The 19228-nt window shown below is 42.0% G+C and overlaps 1 protein-coding gene across 1 annotated transcript in view; it reads right to left on the bottom strand.

The window, feature by feature from the left end:
- Positions 1 to 10296: 10296 nt before the first annotated feature.
- The window catches only part of fech (ferrochelatase), a 31592-nt gene continuing 22660 nt past the window's right edge, over positions 10297 to 19228 (bottom strand). The window contains exon 11 of the mRNA XM_049603593.1: positions 10297 to 18563. Within this exon, the coding sequence (XP_049459550.1) occupies positions 18426 to 18563 (138 nt within the window). The 3' untranslated portion in view covers positions 10297 to 18425. The remainder of the gene's footprint in view (positions 18564 to 19228) is intronic.

Genomic DNA, 19228 nt, shown 5'->3' with positions numbered 1-19228 from the left:
ACCCTAAAAAAGAGGCTGGATCATGGGGAGTACCACCAGTTGGTCCAGGAGCTTCTCCTCCATCATGGACGTTTACAGGCAGATTTTAGGATGACTCAGGGGCAGTTTGACAACCTGCTGTCTATCATCAGGCCGTATAGCTCTGGGTATCCAGCAACCACTACCACCAGTTTCTCCTCCAGTGTTCACCAACTGTAAACTTGTTGTCATGACCACCACAGAGCCTCTCAAATCATCCAACTGGACAATGGGAAAAAAGATGGCCTAGAGCGCTAGACGCATGAAGCAACGCAAAAACCGTGCGCAGGTGTACAGGTAATGGTGTACTTGCCATTGTCTCCTTTACTGCAGTTGTGTCAGGTTCTTAGGGTCCACTTTAGATTACCTTTTATGTTCAATTGAAACTTATAAAAGGTAAAATCAATAAATTTTTAAAAACACAGATGGGTAACATTAGTTTATTCTCTGCTTCTCCTTCATCTTTTTCCCGATTTGCTGCTGCAAACTCATTTAACTACAGAGACGTTTAAAGTTTTATCTGATCCAGCATTTTCTTTTATAACTCAGGTAAGTCTTTCCTCTCACCTGCTCAATTCCCCTCTCTTCTTTTCAACCCCTCCATCCATCAATCCATCTCTTTTTTCCTGTCTGTCTGTAATGACTCTATCACCCTCTGTGTCTCTTTCTACATCTCTCGTCCCTTCATTCTTCTCTTCTCTCTGGGCAATCACAATCTCCCCTCACCAATCCACCTCGTCACTTCTCTCCTTTAACCCCCCCCCCCCCCTCCTGTTTTAATCACTCCATCCCATCCTCCTGCTCCTCTTCCTCCCTCTGTTGCCAGGGAAACAGCAGTCCATTCTGTAGCTGTTAATCTGGTGACATTGTCTTTCTATTACCTGTGGGTCAGATGCCTGATAAGGAGGACAAAAGGGTGGGAAACCAAAGAGCAACTCACTTTAAACATTTGTAAAATGTTGATCTTCATTAACAGGAGTGAATCCTGCAGTGACAGAAGAGCCTGCAGAGGAAACACATATCCTCACTACAAACTCTGCAGGGGTTTAAATAAACTAATCCAGAACAGCAGACCTGCTGTAAACTCTTTGTGAAGCTCATGATGTTCAGGTGTTGTTGACTCCATCTGACGAGAGTTGAGTTAAACAAGGCTGTTGTTGTGAATGTTTGCCTTTATACAAATCATGAAATCCTTCACGCCCCATCCACACATACAGACACAAACTGAACTTTGAAAATAATAATGGCTCTGGACACCACCACTCAGAGAGGCATGGAGCCACATCGTTCTGAAAAACTATGGAACACAGAAGGGCTCAAAAGCCCCGTTTTAACCAAACACTTTCAGTATGGTACCTTTGGAACCAACAGTAACCCTTCAGACATGGTACCCAGACCCTAGTGTTTCCACCACAGACAGTCCTCTTAAATGTGGGCGGAGTTGTTGTCACTCACTGCTCCGTCCAGCGCTCACTGTGTTTCCTCCTCTATCAGTACGTTTAGTCAAGCTAAGCTCATAGCTCGGCTAATCAGTCAAGTCAGACTTCTTGTCTTGTCTGAGTATACATACAGAAGAGAAAATCAATTTTCTGAAGTACGTCTGACTCCACCTCGATAGGCAGCGCTGTGTCCTTTTTAATATAGTGCATATTGAACTAGTTCCGGTTCTTGTTCAGAAACTTTTTAAAATAAATCCGCGTTTTCCTACCATCCATAAACTTCAAAATGTTCAGCTCGTTTAGCTGTCGGGGCATGAATATCGTTTCCTCGTCCATCCAGAAGTGCGTCTTCTGCTTCCTGGTCGCCATGGTGTTTGTTTGTTAGTTTGTTTTTCCAGGAGTTACTGCACTGCTGCTACGTCATCTCCTTCTTCCTCCAGGTGAAAGCCGGCGAAAGAAAAAGTGGTGCATGTGCAGAACGCCGAGTCCAACTCCAGTTGCACTAAGTGGATATATGCAGCAATAGTTCAATTTTCAATCGAATTATCTAGGTGTGTTAGTCAAGCTACGAACTGTCCAATTTCAGTCGGACTAAGCCAATAATTCGGTTTTCTCAAGCTGCATGTAAACATACTGACTGGTGACACAGATGGAAGTCTGCACCTGGTTTATCGTCCACAGAACGAGGCTGCACGCCCACATTTTCAGAACAAAATAGAACAGGCTGCAGTGAGAGTCTCTCTCCATGGGATATTTAAAAATAGCAGCTTTGTGCATTTAGTCCTTCTCAGGCAAGCTCAGGGGTTTAGTGTTGCTGGAGCCCACAGGAACGACGCTCCACAACACTTTCTTTTTTCTCTTCGAACTCTTGAAGATCCACTCATTACTAAAAGTGTGTGTCATATAAAAACTAAAGTGATGGTCAAAGTTGTCACAGTGAAATTTAAGGTGTGCTGATGGATTCACGTCATCAACTCATGCATTGAGTAACATTACAAGTTAACGTTCCACCTTAAAAGTTGCCGGCAGTCGGCCCAGTGAATGAAGTTATTTTTTCTCAGACTCCAGCTGCTGTGAGAGGCAGCAAAACATCCTTTCATTTTATAGTTATTGTTCTTGGCCCCAAACAACTCAGAGACTCTTTATCTGATGACATAGTTTCTCTAGATGGCATTGCTCTGGCCTCTAGCGCTACCGTAAGAAACCTCGGAGTAACATTTGATCAAGATTTGTCCTTTAATTCTCATTTAAAACAAACCTCACGGACTGCATTTTTTTCATCTGCGTAATATTGCGAAAATTAGGCCTATCCTGACCCGAAAAAATGCAGAAAAATTAGTCCACACTTTTGTTACCTCTAGGCTGGATTATTGTAACTCTCTATTATCAGGTAGCTCTAGTAAGTCCTTAAAAACTCTCCAGCTAATTCAGAATGCAGCAGCACGTGTACTAACAGGAACTAAGAAACGAGATCATATCTCTCCTGTTTTAGCTTCTCTGCACTGGCTCCCTGTAAAATCCAGAATTGAATTTAAAATCCTACTGTTAACTTATAAAGCTCTAAATGGTCAAGCTCCATCATATCTTAGAGAGCTCATAGTGCCATATCATCCCACCAGAACACTGCGCTCTGAGAACGCAGGGTTACTCGTGGTCCCTAAAGTCTCCAAAAGTAGATCAGGAGCCAGAGCCTTCAGCTATCAGGCTCCTCTCCTGTGGAATCATCTTCCTGTTACGGTCCGGGAGGCAGACACCGTCTCCACATTTAAGACTAGACTTAAGACTTTCCTCTTTGATAAAGCTTATAGTTAGGGCTGGCTCAGGCTTGCCCTGTACCAGCCCCTAGTTAGGCTGACTTAGGCCTAGTCTGCCGGAGGACCCCCCTATAATACACCGGGCACCTTCTCTCTCTCTCTCTCTCTCTCTCTCTCTCTCGTATCCTATTACTGCATCTAGCTAACCCGGCCATTCTGGATGTCACTAACTCGGCTTCTTCTCCGGAGCCTTTGTGCTCCACTGTCTCTCAGATTAACTCATATCACAGCGGTGCCTGGACAGCGTGACGTGTGTGGTTGTGCTGCTGCCGTGGTCCTGCCAGATGCCTCCTGCTGCTGCTGCCATCATTAGTCATTAGTCATACTTCTACTGTTATTATACACATATGACTATTGTCACACTTGTATACTGCCAGATATTAATACATACTTTCAACATATTGTACCACAGTAGCCAGAACTATAATTATAATATTATTACTTTCATTAATGTTGTTGTAAGCTACTGTCATTACCTGCATCTCTCTCTCTCTCTCTCTCTCTCTCTCTCTCTCATTGTGTCATATGGATTACTGTTAATTTATCATGCTGATCTGTTCTGTACGACATCTATTGCACGTCTGTCCGTCCTGGAAGAGGGATCCCTCCTCAGTTGCTCTTCCTGAGGTTTCTACCGTTTTTTTTCCCCCGTTAAAGGGTTTTTTTTGGGGGAGTTTTTCGTGATCAGCTGTGAGGGTCCAAAGGACAGAGGGATGTCGTATGCTGTAAAGCCCTGTGAGGCAAATTGTGATTTGTAATATTGGGCTTTATAAATAAAACTGATTGATTAAAATTGATTGATTAATTGATTTTATAGTTACAGTTTACTAATAAAACTCTCCACAGTATGAACAGTGGTTACATGAGCCTCAAAACCAGACACAACTCAGCCCTCGATGGAAACATGGGAGAGTATAACTGCCTAAATTAAGATGAGTGTGTAAATGATGTGCTCAAACACACTAGAGTCACTATCTGATAAATAAGTAAAGCGAGTGGCGAGCGCTCTCAAGTTTACTTCTTGCAGTTGTGTGTTTTGTTTTTTATGCTGAGTTAGCATATTCGCCCTTTTCTTTCTCTCACTTTCTCTTTTCTCTCCTGAATTGTATTTCACTCTCTTTTCAAATGTTGTTTAATTATTTCCTTTCACCCCCCTCTCTCTCTTTCCCTCCTCATCTATCCGTCCTCTTTTGTCTCCTCCTGCAGATTTTCATTTTTTGGTCCATCATTTCCTTTCTCCCATCCTCTCTGTGTCCGTCTGCCTCCTCCATTCCTTTGTCTCCACCCTTCCCTCTCCTCCTTCCCAGTTTAACCCTGACGCTTCGCTTTAGTTTCTATCTGCCTCTCCTCTCTGCCCTGCCCTCTTTCCTTTCATTCCTCTCTCTACGTTCTCCTAATTTTTATCTCTCCAGTTTTCTCTTTTACTTTATTCCTCGCTCCCTCTCTCCGTCTCTCTCTTTTTCTGTGTAGAAATCAATGGTCATTCTCTCAATAGGAGGTCACGGGGTTGCAGGCGCTGGCGTCCCGGCTTTTCAATTACAAGCAGCCTGCAGTCACCACAACACACGCACACACGCACACACACACACACATACAAACCTTTAGTCCTGAACAGCCCTTCCCCCACTGAGCTGACGGGCCACCAGACAGGGAGAAGACCATAAAAAGAAAATATTTCAAAATTATAGGAGGGCAGTTCGGATGTTGAAAAGAGAGAAAAGGAGAGGGGTAGAGGAAGACAGGATGAAGGGCGGAGAAGGGAAAACAGGAGGAATAAGAAGAGGAGGAGAATAACCAGAAGAAAGAGGACGACGAGGTACGGAGAGGAGAGGAGAGGAGAGGAGAGGTAAAATAGGACAGGTAGGAGAGGAGACAGCAGAGGTCCTTCTCAGTCTGTTTTCTTGTAGGTCAACCCATCACCACAACAAATATTGGCGTTGCTTGTTTTTGCAAACCACACATATGTAACATTTGTATGTTATTACGTAACGATATGCTGAAACTTTACATTTCTTTACGCTTCAGCAGTGCTTTTGCTAACGGTTATTTTTAGGCACAAGAACCACTTGGTAATGGTTAGAGAAAAGATAATGTTTTGGTTTGAACACGAAATGTCTGGTGCCACAATCACTGCTGTAAATGCAGCCACGCCTCACTAAAGAACACCCACGTTTGGTGGCACAGACGCCGCTAGAAGGACAGCGACAGCTTGCTAAAAAACATCCATATAAAGTGGTACAATCACCACTGGATATGCAGCAACAGCTTGCTAAAGACACCCATATCTGGTGGCACGATTACTGTTGAAAATACAGCAGCAACTTGCAAAATAACACCTATGTTTGGTGGCACAGACACAAGCTGAAATTCAGCAAGGGCTCACTAAAAAATACCCATGTTTGGAGGCATGATGCTGCTGGAAAAACAGTGGCAGCTCACTACAAAAAATCACACGTTTGATGGCACAATTACCACTAGAAATGCAGCACGGGTTAACTAAAATATACCCATGGTTTGTTGCACAATCTGCACTGGATCACAGCAACAGCTCACTAAATAACAGCAATACTTGCTGGAAGAAACGTTACTTGAAATGCAGAAATAGTTCACTAAAAACAACTTGTTTGATGGTCTCAAACAGTGGTCCACGGCTTGGCAGCCATCTTGCCTAGGTCTCATACCATCCACCATCCCCTCCACCTTCCACTGAAAAAGTCAGCTCATACACATGTAAGCAGAACTACGTCACTTTAGAAGCGCTGACATTATATTATGTACAAAGCGTACAAATGTACGAAAGCGTATTGCATTCACTTGACAAATTAAAACAAAATGTTTTTCGGAGTAATTTTTTTATTTTTCTGTTTTTCGTGGGGTTTTTTTCTGTGTTTTTTGTGGTAATTTTTTTCTGTTTTTTTGTGGGGGGGTTTTTCTGTTTTTCATGGTAATTTTTTTCTGTTTTTTGTGGATTTTCTTCTGGTTTTTTGTGTTATTTTTTTCTGGGTTTTTTTGTGTTATTTTTTTCTGTTTTTTGTGGTAATTTTTTTTCTGTTTTTTGTGTTATTTTTTTGTGGTATTTTTTCTGTTTTTCGTGGTAATTTCTTTTTTCTGTTTTTCGTGGGTTTTTTTTGTTTTTTTGTGGTATTTTTTCTGTTTTTCATGGTAATTTTTTTCTGTTTTTCGTGGGTTTTTTTGGTTTTCGTGGGTTTTTTTCTGTTTTTCGTGGTATTTTTTTCTGTTTTTCGTGGTAATTTTTTTCTGTTTTTCGTGTTTTTTTTTTAATTTTTCGTGGTATTTTCTTCTGTTTTTCGTGGTATTTTTTCTGTTTGTCGTGGTATTTTTTCTGTTTTCGTGGTAATTTTTTTCTGTTTTTCATGGGGGGTTTTTCTGCTTTTCCTGTTACTCAGAAAAACAGGGCTTTTTTTGTGGGCTTTTGCCTTTAATGAATAGGACGGTGTGTGAAATGGGGAGACAGAGAGAGAGAGCGGGGACTGACACGCAGCAAAGGGTCGCAGGCCAGACTCGAACCCCCGACCGCTGCAGCGAGGCAATGCCTCTGTACATGGGACACCGGCACTATCCACTACGCTACCGACGCCCAAAACAGGGCTTTTTTTATTTGTAAAGAGAATGCAATACGCTTCCATACAAATGTATCGTGTCCATAGTCTACACAAACAAACGTTAGCAACATTATCTTTTGGCGACTGGGCTGTCTAAGGCCCCCAGAAATGCAGCTCTGACTTGCAGCATTTTTTCCCCAGTGGTCACAAGTGGTATTGCTGTCACCCAGAAAGCATTTCCCCATAGACCACCATTGTGAAAGACATGTCTGTAAAACTGTTGTCAGGAAACCTCAAATAACAAACAAGGTAAATTTTTTATCCTTCTATTCTGAATTTTTGAGCCATGGTGGTTTAATATTTGTAAAACTTCCCCAAAGCCGAGAAAAGCGATTTAAAAATCTGTGACGTCATCACAATGTTAAGTCTATGAGCTGAACAGGAACTTGCAGGCGCACTACTTCGCATATTCAGTGGGCTGCATGCTGCGATAGTACGACAAGAAGCTAGATAACTTCTTTGGCGTGGGCAAGGAGGCGCCATCTTGGTGTCTGGTACCTAGCTATTATTAAAAATCTATGGGCAGTCTAGGTTCCTGTTTTTCTTACAGACTTCTAAAGTGTCATCAGTCACGACACAAGTACTGTCCTAATTCAAGGTCTGCATTCAGCTAACTGCAGACTAAATAGTGGAAAGACTTCGGTAGCTGCCCGGGGCACAGACGTCTGTAGCGTAACGTTGTGTGTAATGTAGAGTAACTCCATTTTGACATGCAGACTGTAACCGTGCAGAGGTCACAGGCAATGCGGGTGAAAACACTGGAAAAAAAGCCAGTAAGTTGACCTTTGATGTGAGATTATTTTGTGTGTGATTGGGGCAGAGACAAGAGCAGAGGAAGGATGAGGAAAAAAGGTCAGAGAAGTGGTGATCAGAGGAAACAAGGGGACAGTGCGAGGAGAGATCTGAGGGAGGAGACAAAAAGAGGAGAGGTAAGAGATGATAGAATATCCTGGGGGACAGAAGAAAACAAGATAAAGAGAGGAGAGGAGAAAACCAGGAAGACAAGTTGAGAGAAAACAAGAACAGAGGAGGCGAAGATACAGGAGGAAAGTGGAGAGATGAAAGGAAAAAAAAGGTCAGGGAGGTGGACAAGAGGAAAGAGAAGGTGAGGAGAGAAAAAGGAAGAAATTAAAATGAAAGGAGAGATTGCAGCTGGCTCAGATGGAGGGGGGAGAAAAGGGGAGGAGGCGCCCAGCCCGGCGCCCTCAGGGGTTATTGGGTCGTGGACAGCCAATCTCTCTCAGCTTAATCAACAGCAGCAGAGGTGATTGCAACACCGCAGGGGACTGCTGGGAAAAAAAGATGGAGGGAGGGGGAGGAGGAGAGGTGGAGGGGGAGAGAACGAGATAGGAATGAATGTGAAGGTGCGGAGGGAAGGAAGGGGGGGGGGGTCAGCGCTGGAAGATGAGGAAAAGATTGGAAGAGGAGGAAAAATGGGGGTGAGGCAGAGGAAGGACAGAAGATTGGAAAAGATAAGAGGGAGAGGAGGGTGATCGGGGGAGGCAAAAAGAAGAGGGAGGGAGGAGGAGAGGTGAAAGGAAGAGGTGGGAAAATTATGGGAGACGGGAGCAGAAAATGAATGAGGGAATAGCGAAAGATGGGAGGAGAGAAAGAGAAGAGAGAGAGTTACGGCCAAAATTCTATAAAGTGATTAAAGGATAAGAGCTGAATTTGACCTGCTGGCGTTGTGAGGGTTAAAGAAAATTGTGGTCATGATTCAAAGAAACCGTCCATCTGACTCCACCTCCTACCTAATTTTGTTGTCTTGATTTGCCTAACCTTAAAGGGCCAGTTCACCCCACAATCAAACCACATATTTTTCCTCTATACTTCTAGGTCTTATCAACACCATACCTACGACATAGGCTCTGCGTCGACAGAGACATTATGACATAGCCTGACGTGCAGCTCCCCAGAAATACACACTACACATCACAGTGACACAGACCTCCTGTCTGTCTCTGTAAGCTGACACCATTTCCCTCAGTGGAAACAAAGCTTTTATTTACTTTAATTTCACAGATAAGAAACAATAAATTGTGAAGACAATAAAGCCTCCACAAAAATAGCATTTTAAGTCCTGTGTGTGATTTATCCTGGCTTCATATGAGCAGAGGAACTCTCTGCTAGTCGCTAGGCTAATTTATACAATGTAAAATGCCATAGGCTTGTGCTAATAATGCTAGCATGTTGTATTTGCTTGGAAAACGTGTTTAGTATAAGACAGTTGTTTTATCAGTGAACCTTGTGAGTTGTAATGGAGCCAAATTTTGTAGCATCACCTTTGTTAAATGTTGCTGTTGTCCCTGGCTTCATATGAGTACAGGAAAAGTCCGCTGGCCGCTAGGCTAATTTATACATGGCTTAATAGAGACCACTTCAAACACAAGTACACAAATCAGCTTCACTATAACTCGCAGCATTCACAAACATTTGTCTTTATCTGGACACATTGTTGCCACAAATATAACAAGCTAACATTATTAGCACAAGTCTATGGCATTTTACATTGTATAAATTAGCCTAGCAGCTAGCAAACTTTTCCTTTACTCATATGAAGCCAGGGACAACAGCAACATTTAACAAAGGTAACGGTTCATAATTCAGCTCCATTACAACTCACAAGGTTCACTGACAAAACAACTGTCTGATACTAAACACATTTTCCAAACAAATACAACATGCTAACGTTATTAGCACAAGCCTATGACATTTTACATTGTATAAATTAGCCTAGCAGCTAGCAGAGATTTCCTCTGCTCATATGAAGCCAGGATAAATCACACACAGGACTTAAAATGCTATTTTTGTGGAGGCTTTATTGTCTTCACAATTTATTGTTTCTTATCTGTGAAATTAAAGTAAATAAAAGCTTTGTTTCCACTGAGGGAAATGGTTTCAGCTTACAGAGACAGACAGGAGGTCTGTGTCGCTGCAGCCCGTAGTTACATCTCTGGGGAGGTGCATGAAAGGCTACGGCGTAGGCTCCACGTCAATGCAGAGCCAACACCGTAGGTATGGCGTCAATTCGACGCAGAAGTATAAATCCCGCATTAGTCGTAAGGTATGAAGAATAAAACCAAACTTCAGCAAAACGTCATCATGTTAATGTTCACACAATGTAAAATTCTAATATCTTAGACATTTAAAATATCGTCTACCCAATTTTCATTCCAATGAAATGTAACGTCTGTTTGATGTAAGAGATCAACACCTTTCTGTTAATAATAACAATAATAATATTATTAATAATCAGTGCAATTCATGGCCACCATTTTGGATTGATGACCAAATAATTCACCATATTCCTCTCACAATCATCAACTTTCATCAAAGATAGCCCAAGCTTACTTCCCTTGTTCACAGAGACTTTGAATGAAGAAACCACACACAGGACACCAGTTGTTATTTTTTTGAAATTGTATTTTATTTTAAGGAAGACTCGTTGTTATGTGTAATCGCACTGCTAATACCATGTCTCTCAAATATAAAAAAAATTAAACATGTTCAAACAGTGGAGACAAGATGATTTTTGTGGTCTGGAACACATAAAAAAAAACAAACAAAAATAAATAATTCCAAACAACGAAAAAAGGTCGCTAGAGCTGCTGCGAAGCTGTAGCGTCTTTGTTATATGTACAACGCAAACTCTGCATAATGCATTTCCAGCTAAACACACACACACAGCGCAGAACTCTTAACAACACAGAGGATCAGTAAAAATAAATGAGAAAACATATTGTTGGAGGAGAATCCCACCCATCACAGACGTTAGCATGACTTCCTGCTGTGACCTCGTTCTGCCACTTGCGCACATGTTGGACTCTTTGCAATTGGCAGTTCGGTTTTTAGAGGAACTTTTGTTTTCTGACACCAATATGCAGTTTGAAGGCATCTTATTAGAGCGAGATTAGCTTAGCTTAGCTCAGTGTCTGTGGGATCAGCTAGCAGCTCTGCATTAACAAGGAAACACTGGACTTACTTTAAAGTGAGCAGCCACTTAAACTCACTGGCATCCAGTAATTGAGCCAAACTATGCTGATGACACAATTTAATATACCTCAAGTTATGCATCAAACAAAGAACTCTAAGTAAAGTATTCCTCAAAAACAAACGTGTCCCTTTCAAATCTGTGGAAGAGCACTGAAAGCACAAGTGACGCTGTTTGGATCAAATGAGAATACCTGTTGTAAAGTGCATCGCTGTATGCGTTACAAAGAGGAAGCAGAAAAATGTACCAACTAAAACTGCACATTTCATGTGAGCATTGCTGGCGGTTACCAATGGTTACAACATGTTACCATTTTTAAAGAGTGACTCAGTGAAATATAAAGCTGGAAACTTTAAGTGCTGGTAAGACATCTAATTAAGCTACACATTAAGATTAAGTCTTTCTGAATTTTAACGTCTCTCTTCCAACGTGGCGACTTGTCGTTGGTAATCAAAGGTAACAATACCAAAAAGCACCGGCGTGTGACTGGAGAAAGGCTGATCCGAGTGTGACAAGCTCTTCAGAAAGGTCTCAAATGTCTTCAGGCAGCTAACAGGAGAATAGGACATATTACAGGTCTGAGCATCTGCTTTTTTGGTTTTGAAAACTAACTTGGAGCCCTGACTGTCGACAAGTCGGCAGCCATCTTGTATGTTCTGTCACAACAGGGCTGTTTGAGATGAGTTGTGGCTTGTCAGTTGGGGATAGAGTGTCTGAAGTCGACCAGCTCGAGTTGGCATAACTCCACTTACAAATTCGCACGCAGTCGAGCCTCCAGAACAAGTTGGACTAGCCATCATGCAACGCACTCAGCAAGACAGCGAACAAAGACACGGTCTGGCTCATCTCAAACAAACCTTTCATCTTCAGAATGGCTGCATGAGTTAGTGAGCTAACTAGCTAGTGAGTGAGCACTGTATGCACACATTAGATGGCTACCTTATGATTTATTGAGCCACATCAGCAGAACTGGAGGCAGTGCAGCGTAGGAGGCAGGGCCCTGTTCATTCACATTAAAGTTGCTAAAGAGTTTGACTTCCCGGGTATTAAGTTACCTCAAACTTTTGCATCGTTGGACGCCTGAAGCAGGCGCACTGGAGACTTTCATGAGCTAAGCGGCCAACTTCTGGTTTTGTGCTCTGCTAACTTGAATGGGATAAGAAAAATAATAATATTACAGCTCTTTTGGACTTTCAAAAAGTTATCTGACCAAATGGATCAAATCCCGATAGTGAAACGAGTCATTCACAGGGTCTGTTATCCATTGACTTACAAACATCTCTTTTCCAATGTAAGTCTATGGGAAAGTATCTTTTTGGGCCACATGGCGTCCTGTAACAGTTATAATTTCCACTGTATAGCCACTGGCTTCAAAGCACCTTCATGGGGCTCTTGGAGGAACGGGACGTCTGCGAAATATGCCACAGGGGAATGTTCGTGCATTATTCCAAAATGGCTACCTCCATTGTTAGCTCTGTACTCGTGGCACACAAGTCGCCTATAAGCTACTTTTTTTATGGATGCAATGTCGAATATCACATTTGGAGCTTTGAAGCTTTAGGAATGATAACCTGTGAATATTCAAAGCTTTGAACGGGACTCAAGTGCAGCGTTCATACACACTCAACCCAGACTCGACCAACTTTGGTAGGACTTTTACCAAGTTTTTCTTATCACTAGATGAAAAGCAAGTGTATCACTGCAGTTGCCAACTGCGGATTACCATCCACATTTTGTCTCAACTGTTTCTTTTCCTTGTTAGACAGCCAGTTTAACTGCATCTGTGTCTGACATTTGCCACCTCTTTTCAGTTTCTTCCGCCAGTTAACTGTTGAAAAAAACGAACAAAAAAATGAGCCATTCAATTGCTGATTTGGATGGTAATTACCATGGCAACAGCTGAAGCTTCAAAGCATTCGGGTCAGCCCTTCATTATGCATTTGCAGCAGTGTCCCCCTGTAATATTGAATATTTTATTATATGTTCTGCCAGTGATGAAGGCTTTGCAGAAATACTGCCACCTGTCTGCCAACACTTAGCTCGCCCTCTAGCTAGTTAGCTCGCTGTTCGCTAAACTTGTACAGTTCAGGGTTCATTTACAGAGGTTTGGAATATAAAACATCGCTCAGGATGTTTTGTTCTGGTTTGCAACACGGCAAGAGAGTGGCCGAGATCACAGCAGGAACATGTAAAATTCAGATTCGAGGGTGGATTTTTCCCATCAGCATTTTGGTTAAGCACATGTAAAAATGAACATAAAGCACAAGTTCAGTATTTCTAGTTCGCCAGTGTAAAAGGCACATTATCATGGCATACCAGGACAAAAACAGAGAACAGGGTCAGAGGTCAAGTTACTACCCATAACAAGTGTAAGATTTTACTTTGACATTTACACATTATCAGGGAGTCTCATCAGCAGATGGGATCAAACCTGTGAACTTCAAGACATTTTCTGGAGCTGTAGCACCTGACGGCAAAAAGTACATTTAAATCAATCTACTGACTCGTTACATCAGGTTTTCACATTAGTTACTGCACTGTGGTCAGGGAGGTGTACGTGGATGGAGAAAACTAACTGCATTGAGGTTCAGCCAGACCGAAGTCAAAGTGAATCTATGTTCAAACAATCCTACACTCAACATGTCATTTTTGACTTATCTGTGCTACGTCTCTACACGGTATTTGTTTTACAGTACACATACTGCATCTTGCTATGAAAGAAAAATTCCAGCATGATTGTATTTTTATGTTTTTTTTTCCTGCAGACCCTCAAAAGCGTCTTCTGCTCCCACCACACTGACAATGTTACGAACGCAAAAGCATTTTGTCTCGCCGCCTCAAACTGAAAATGTTTGGGCTCAGTGTGCTCACAGCGATTAGAAGAGGCCATTTTTGTTCCATTATTAAATACCTTACAAAATTAAACATCTGTGTCTACACTGATGGATCAAAGCATTAGATCAGTATTGGTAACGAACAGTAGTATCTGCACAAAATTAGCTCAGAGGCTCAAAATGACGTTCGGCAACCCAATTAATAGGCGAGATGACTGAAAGTGGAAACTACAGACGGCTTCACGGCGCAGTTGGCAGGAAAAATAAAATATTTGAGGATACTCAGTGCTGCCAGGTTTCGAAATCCATGCATGTGATTTAGGAAACTGCAACAAAAACACCAGAGTTAAAGACAGCTGATGGGAAAGCAACAACGCCCACTCGCATCAGATTCGATATTGATTTAAGTCCAAATACGCAGCCTTCATTTTTTGGACATATTTGTAGAGACAGCATCTAAAACTCAAGCTTGTGCGTGAGCGTTTCCACAAGCGTCTGTTGACATTTGAGACATCTGAGTCAGTGTGCTGTGCTGTGTACTTATGGGAGTGTTTTGGCCCCCAGATTTTGCTGCGGAGAGAGCGCTTTTGACTTTCACCCTACTCTTTGGTACAGTCTGCTGCGGACGTGCTGCAGCGCACAGAGGAGGAGAAACTTTCTACCGTAAGGCTGCAGGACAACTTTATCTTCTCTTTTCTGTTTGGAAGTAGCGACTTTACATCTCACGGGTACTGAATATGATAAAGTATGTTGCAGATTTCCGATCTGTCATTAGCACTGTTAGCTTATTTACTATGTTACATGAATGCCGTTGTTGGGTCAAGTCTGATTACAATTGAATTTCCCTCAGGGATTAATCAAGTATATCTTCTTCTTCTTCAAAAAACCATCATCGAACATTCATATACAGCGGCCAAATCTGAATCGACTGACACAATTTAAAGACAGATACAGCCTGTGTTGAGTGTTTTAGAACTACAAAATGTAGTTAAAGTAACGTTGCATACGTGTCACGTGACAGACATATTTGTTACCTCACAGACAGAAGTAAAGCTACGCACCAAATATACTTGTTCTACCTCAAACCATAATCTTTTTTAAAACCTAACCAGGTAGTTTGGTTGCCTACACCTGAAGTGGTCGCCGAAACCCACATTTTCTGTGAACACAGACGTTTGTTTTGAAAGTACACTGTAGCATATAACAAGAGGTTATTGACACATCCAAAACTGACTCTAGAGGGGTATCGAGAGTGTCAGACTTTGAGGCGTAGGACCTCTGACCAAGCTGCTGTATTTGACGTGTTGGGGTTGAGAACATGTTGCTGGAGAACGTCATATTGTAAGGCTGTGAACACTGATACAAAGCTTTGTTTTCATGAGAACAGCCTAGCTGGGGACCACTATCATTTCACATTGATGGATTTCGAAACCAGCAGCATTTGTTCCTGTGTGTTCTTCCCCATCAAGAGCGCCCTAATATCCTGATGGATATCGAATCTATCAAAATGACCTACTGGTAGCTTCCTTCTCCTGAAGCCGCCACACAATGGCACATCTCTAAAGTATATGAACTTAAGCAGGAACTTGCACTCTTCATGTTAATTTTATTTTACTGCAACAACATAACATGCCTTGTTTATGGTGACTTACTGAGCCAGTCTACCCCAGAATGAAGAACTGTGTTAGTCTGTTTTTTTTGTGACAGAGGAGAACACCTCAATTTTCCCTTTTCAGTTTTTGATTTGTTATCAGCGGAGGCCGAGAGGCTCGGAACGCTCAATATTTCAGCAGACAAAAAGCTAAAAACAAGAGTATAAAATAAACATGTTAATGGATTTGTACAGAAACAACATGTTTCTCCACCTGACAATACCCCACACATTATGTCATGACACCCTGAGAAGTCCCGACACCAGAAACTTATTTCTTATCTTAGATGGACTACAGCTGCACTCTGGTTTGCTGTAAAGATCAAGCAACGCCCTTTCTAAGCTCTTAGATAGCTCTGTACAGGGTCAGCGTCGGCGCAGAAGAGATGCAGGATTCAGATTTGTTCAACCTTAATCTTTCCGTCACACAGTAAACTCTCTTGTATCCTTAAAGGAGCTGCACAATTCCTTCTAAAGAGCTCTTTTTTCATTCTTTTTTTTTTAAAGATTATTTTTTTGGGCTTTTTGCCTTTATTATACAGGACAGTGTGAAATGGGGAGACAGAGAGAGTGGGGGGACGACATGCAGCAAAGGGTCGCAAGCCGGAGTCGAACTCGCGACTGCTGCAGCGAGGCATCACCTCTATACATGGGGCGCCGGCACTATCCACTACGCTGCCGACGCCCCTCTTTTTTCATTCTTAAAGGGTATTTTTTACGTCCCATGTTTTTGTGTCTAAGTGACTGATGGAGACCAATTTGGGAAATCAGTCCAGTGTTCAGCGGGAGGGCTGCAGCTGGCAAACAGGCTGCAATGTAATGCACCACCAATTTACATCCAACAAGGGGCGTTGGTAGCTTAGTGGTAGAGCAGGCGCCCCTTGTACAAGGCTGTTGCCGCAGCGGCCCAGGTTTGACTCCAGCCTGTGGCCCTTTGCTGCATGTCATCCCCTCTCTCTCTCTCCCCCCCTTCACACTCACTTGTCCTGTCCATTAAAGGCAAAATGGCCAAAAAAAAATCTTTTAAAAAAACAACAAAATTTACATCCACCAAAAGTGCTTCTTTTTGCCCCTGACAGGATCAGATTGTCATTATAAGAATCTGACAACTTATGAAAGGATCCCTACAGAGACAGACGTTTTTAGGCTGCTCTCAGCCCTAGAGTGGTCTCCTCTGGTCTGAATCAGGGACTCATGTTGTTCCAAAGTTGTATAATTGCCTAGAGTTGGTTCGTGTTCTCACGGCAGCATTTACAAGAGGACCAGATCAAATGCCTTGTGTGAGAAAGCTGCTCTTGATTGGTCAGAATTTCCATGTGGGAAAAATCCAGGAAGTAAAGCAAACGTTGAAGAAGAGTACACTTGCAAGATAAATGTGACACTTTCTAATGTCACAATGGAGGGACAACTGCGCAGGTTGATTTTAGCGCTGCTCATCGTGGACTATATTGCTGTCATTGTTCATTTTAGTCAAAGCATACAGTTTGTTTTCTAGCTGGAGTCATGTGACTGGACTGCTGAATGCGCAAACTGATGCATTGGATGCGCCGAATGTGCATATTACGGCAGTACAAGAGGAGGTACACATTAATAATGCGACTGCAGTTCGAGGTTAGAATGAACAGCACCAGAGTTCGGTTGTAACCAGACCGACACCACCTCTTCAAGAAGGTCCCAGTCCGGTTGTTTTGGTGCGCACAAACCGCACTTAGGGGGCAAACAAAATTGAGTTTGACTGAACCGAACCAAACAGGGCAGGTGTGAAAGCACCCTAAGATCCTTTTTGTTTGACCAGAAACTGCCTCAACATCATTCTCACCATCCCACCAGACTCTATTTAAATAAACAGTAATTTTAGCCTGTATAGAGGCAGCACGTTTTCACATTTAACTGGGTATATTATGGGTTTATTTCAACCAGATCAGAATTGGTGATTATTGGAACAGCAGTAAGATGAACCAAGACTGTTTTTGAGAGTTTTATTTTCTCTCTGTTGACTTTGAATTAAGTGTCTTTTATGATGATAAAATGCCTGTTTATTTAAATGGAGTTTGGTGGGTTTGGCGATAGCGTTTGGTGAAACAAAAAGGATCTTACTCTTTAAGAAACAGGTCTATCTCTGTCGGGATCCCCTCCATAATATTCACAGACACTTATAATAACAATCTGAGCCTGTCAGTGGCAAAAACAAGCACTTTTTTTTTTGGATGAAACTTGACGATGCAGGATTGCCCTTTAACATTACATTGCTGCGTCTTTTCACCACTGCCGGCTTCAGTGCTCTCCTCAAGACTGGACCAGGTTCATAAAACTGTTGCTCCCATTTGTCACTTAGACGCGGAAACATGATAAAATAGGGTTCAGGTTGGAAAACATCAAAGTCACCCTTTAAGCTCAGTGGTATCCACCTATCAGACAGCAGCGTTTTGAAGCAGCACCAACCTCCTCCAATCACATTGCAAGGATTGCAGCAGGATGAGCGGGGTTACTGGCTGGTGGGTCAGTGGCGTGATATAACAGGTAAGACGCCGGGGGAGAGAAGCAGCCAGCCAACCAGATCCCTTGTGTATGGTGTCGTTATTCATTTAGCACCGGCAAGAAGAGCAACAGGGTCTCTAGTGGGGGTTTGCAGGGGCTAAGCAAATGGAATGTAACCAAGGGAGCTGTGATGAACAAAAGCAAACTAGTGCAAGGCGTTTTCCTGTAGCGTTGATGTGATGTGAGCAGGTTCTGCAGAGCGTCGGTTCCTTTATCTGGGCAGACGTTCCCCAAATGGTGACTGCAAATACACGTGACCGAATCAAGAATATTCTGGTAATCTGAAGTGAGTGTTAAGAGCAGATGTCGGTGTTGTTCGTACAATAAAACAAACGTCAGCACGTATTTGCAGACACCATTTGTCTTCATTTCCTGTTTCATATGTAACCAACACTCTGGCTGGAGAGACGTGTGCATTAACGTGTGAGTCTTCTGTTTATCAAAGAAGGCCTTAAGTTTCTTCACAGGTAGCATTGCTGCAGGAAGGGCACCAGAGTGTGTGGGTGTGTGTGCGTTTCTACGAGAGCGTCTGACTGGCGAAGAAGGCCTTGGTTTCTCCACAGGTGGGGTTGGTGCACAGCGGGCAGCGGAGGGTCAGCTGACGGGAGCAGGGCTGGTTGGACTTCAGGTGGGACTGGACCAGGTCTGCCAGAGCCTGAACAGGATGAACGGTATACAGTCAATATTGAAACAGAAATGAATAGAGACACTCCTTTCTTCAGCTTTGTTAACTTTGTGGTTGTGTTTCAATTTAACGACTGTACGATATATCGATATATTTTCAATCAAGATATAGATTTAGACACACCGTTTATATCGTTAAGGAGTAGGCTAATATAATATGACATAATATATGTCACTACCCCTTTCTTAAGTTTCTTCTTTTAACAAATATATTATTTAAACAAATTCCCAAATTTATTTACAACTAATATACAACTATGCCCAGTCTGTTTTCCACACAATAAAAGTAAAAGGTAAATTAAACCCAACTTGACGCAAGTTTTAAATTAAATTCTTCTCTTAAATTATAACCCACCTCCCTGTCATAAAACAGTTTTTCAAATATTGCCCGGAAGTGAATTATTTCTCACTTTAAACACGATTATTGCAGTTTTAAATTTGACCAACGGATTTTTAAATTTATTTTATTTCAATCATTTTATTTAAGCCTTATAAAATAAAATAAAATAAAATAAATGATAAAATAAATTAAATAATGAAATAAAAAAAAATAAAAATTAAAATAAAAATTAAAATTAAATAAAAATAAAAATTAAATTCAATTAAATCAAATCAAATTAAATTAAACAACTGCAA

Source organism: Epinephelus fuscoguttatus, linkage group LG18 (assembly GCF_011397635.1).
Source record: "Epinephelus fuscoguttatus linkage group LG18, E.fuscoguttatus.final_Chr_v1".
Lineage (NCBI taxonomy): Eukaryota > Metazoa > Chordata > Actinopteri > Perciformes > Serranidae > Epinephelus > Epinephelus fuscoguttatus.
The sequence above is the reverse complement of the archived record's forward strand: the minus strand, read 5'-3'. Positions and strand labels throughout refer to the sequence as shown.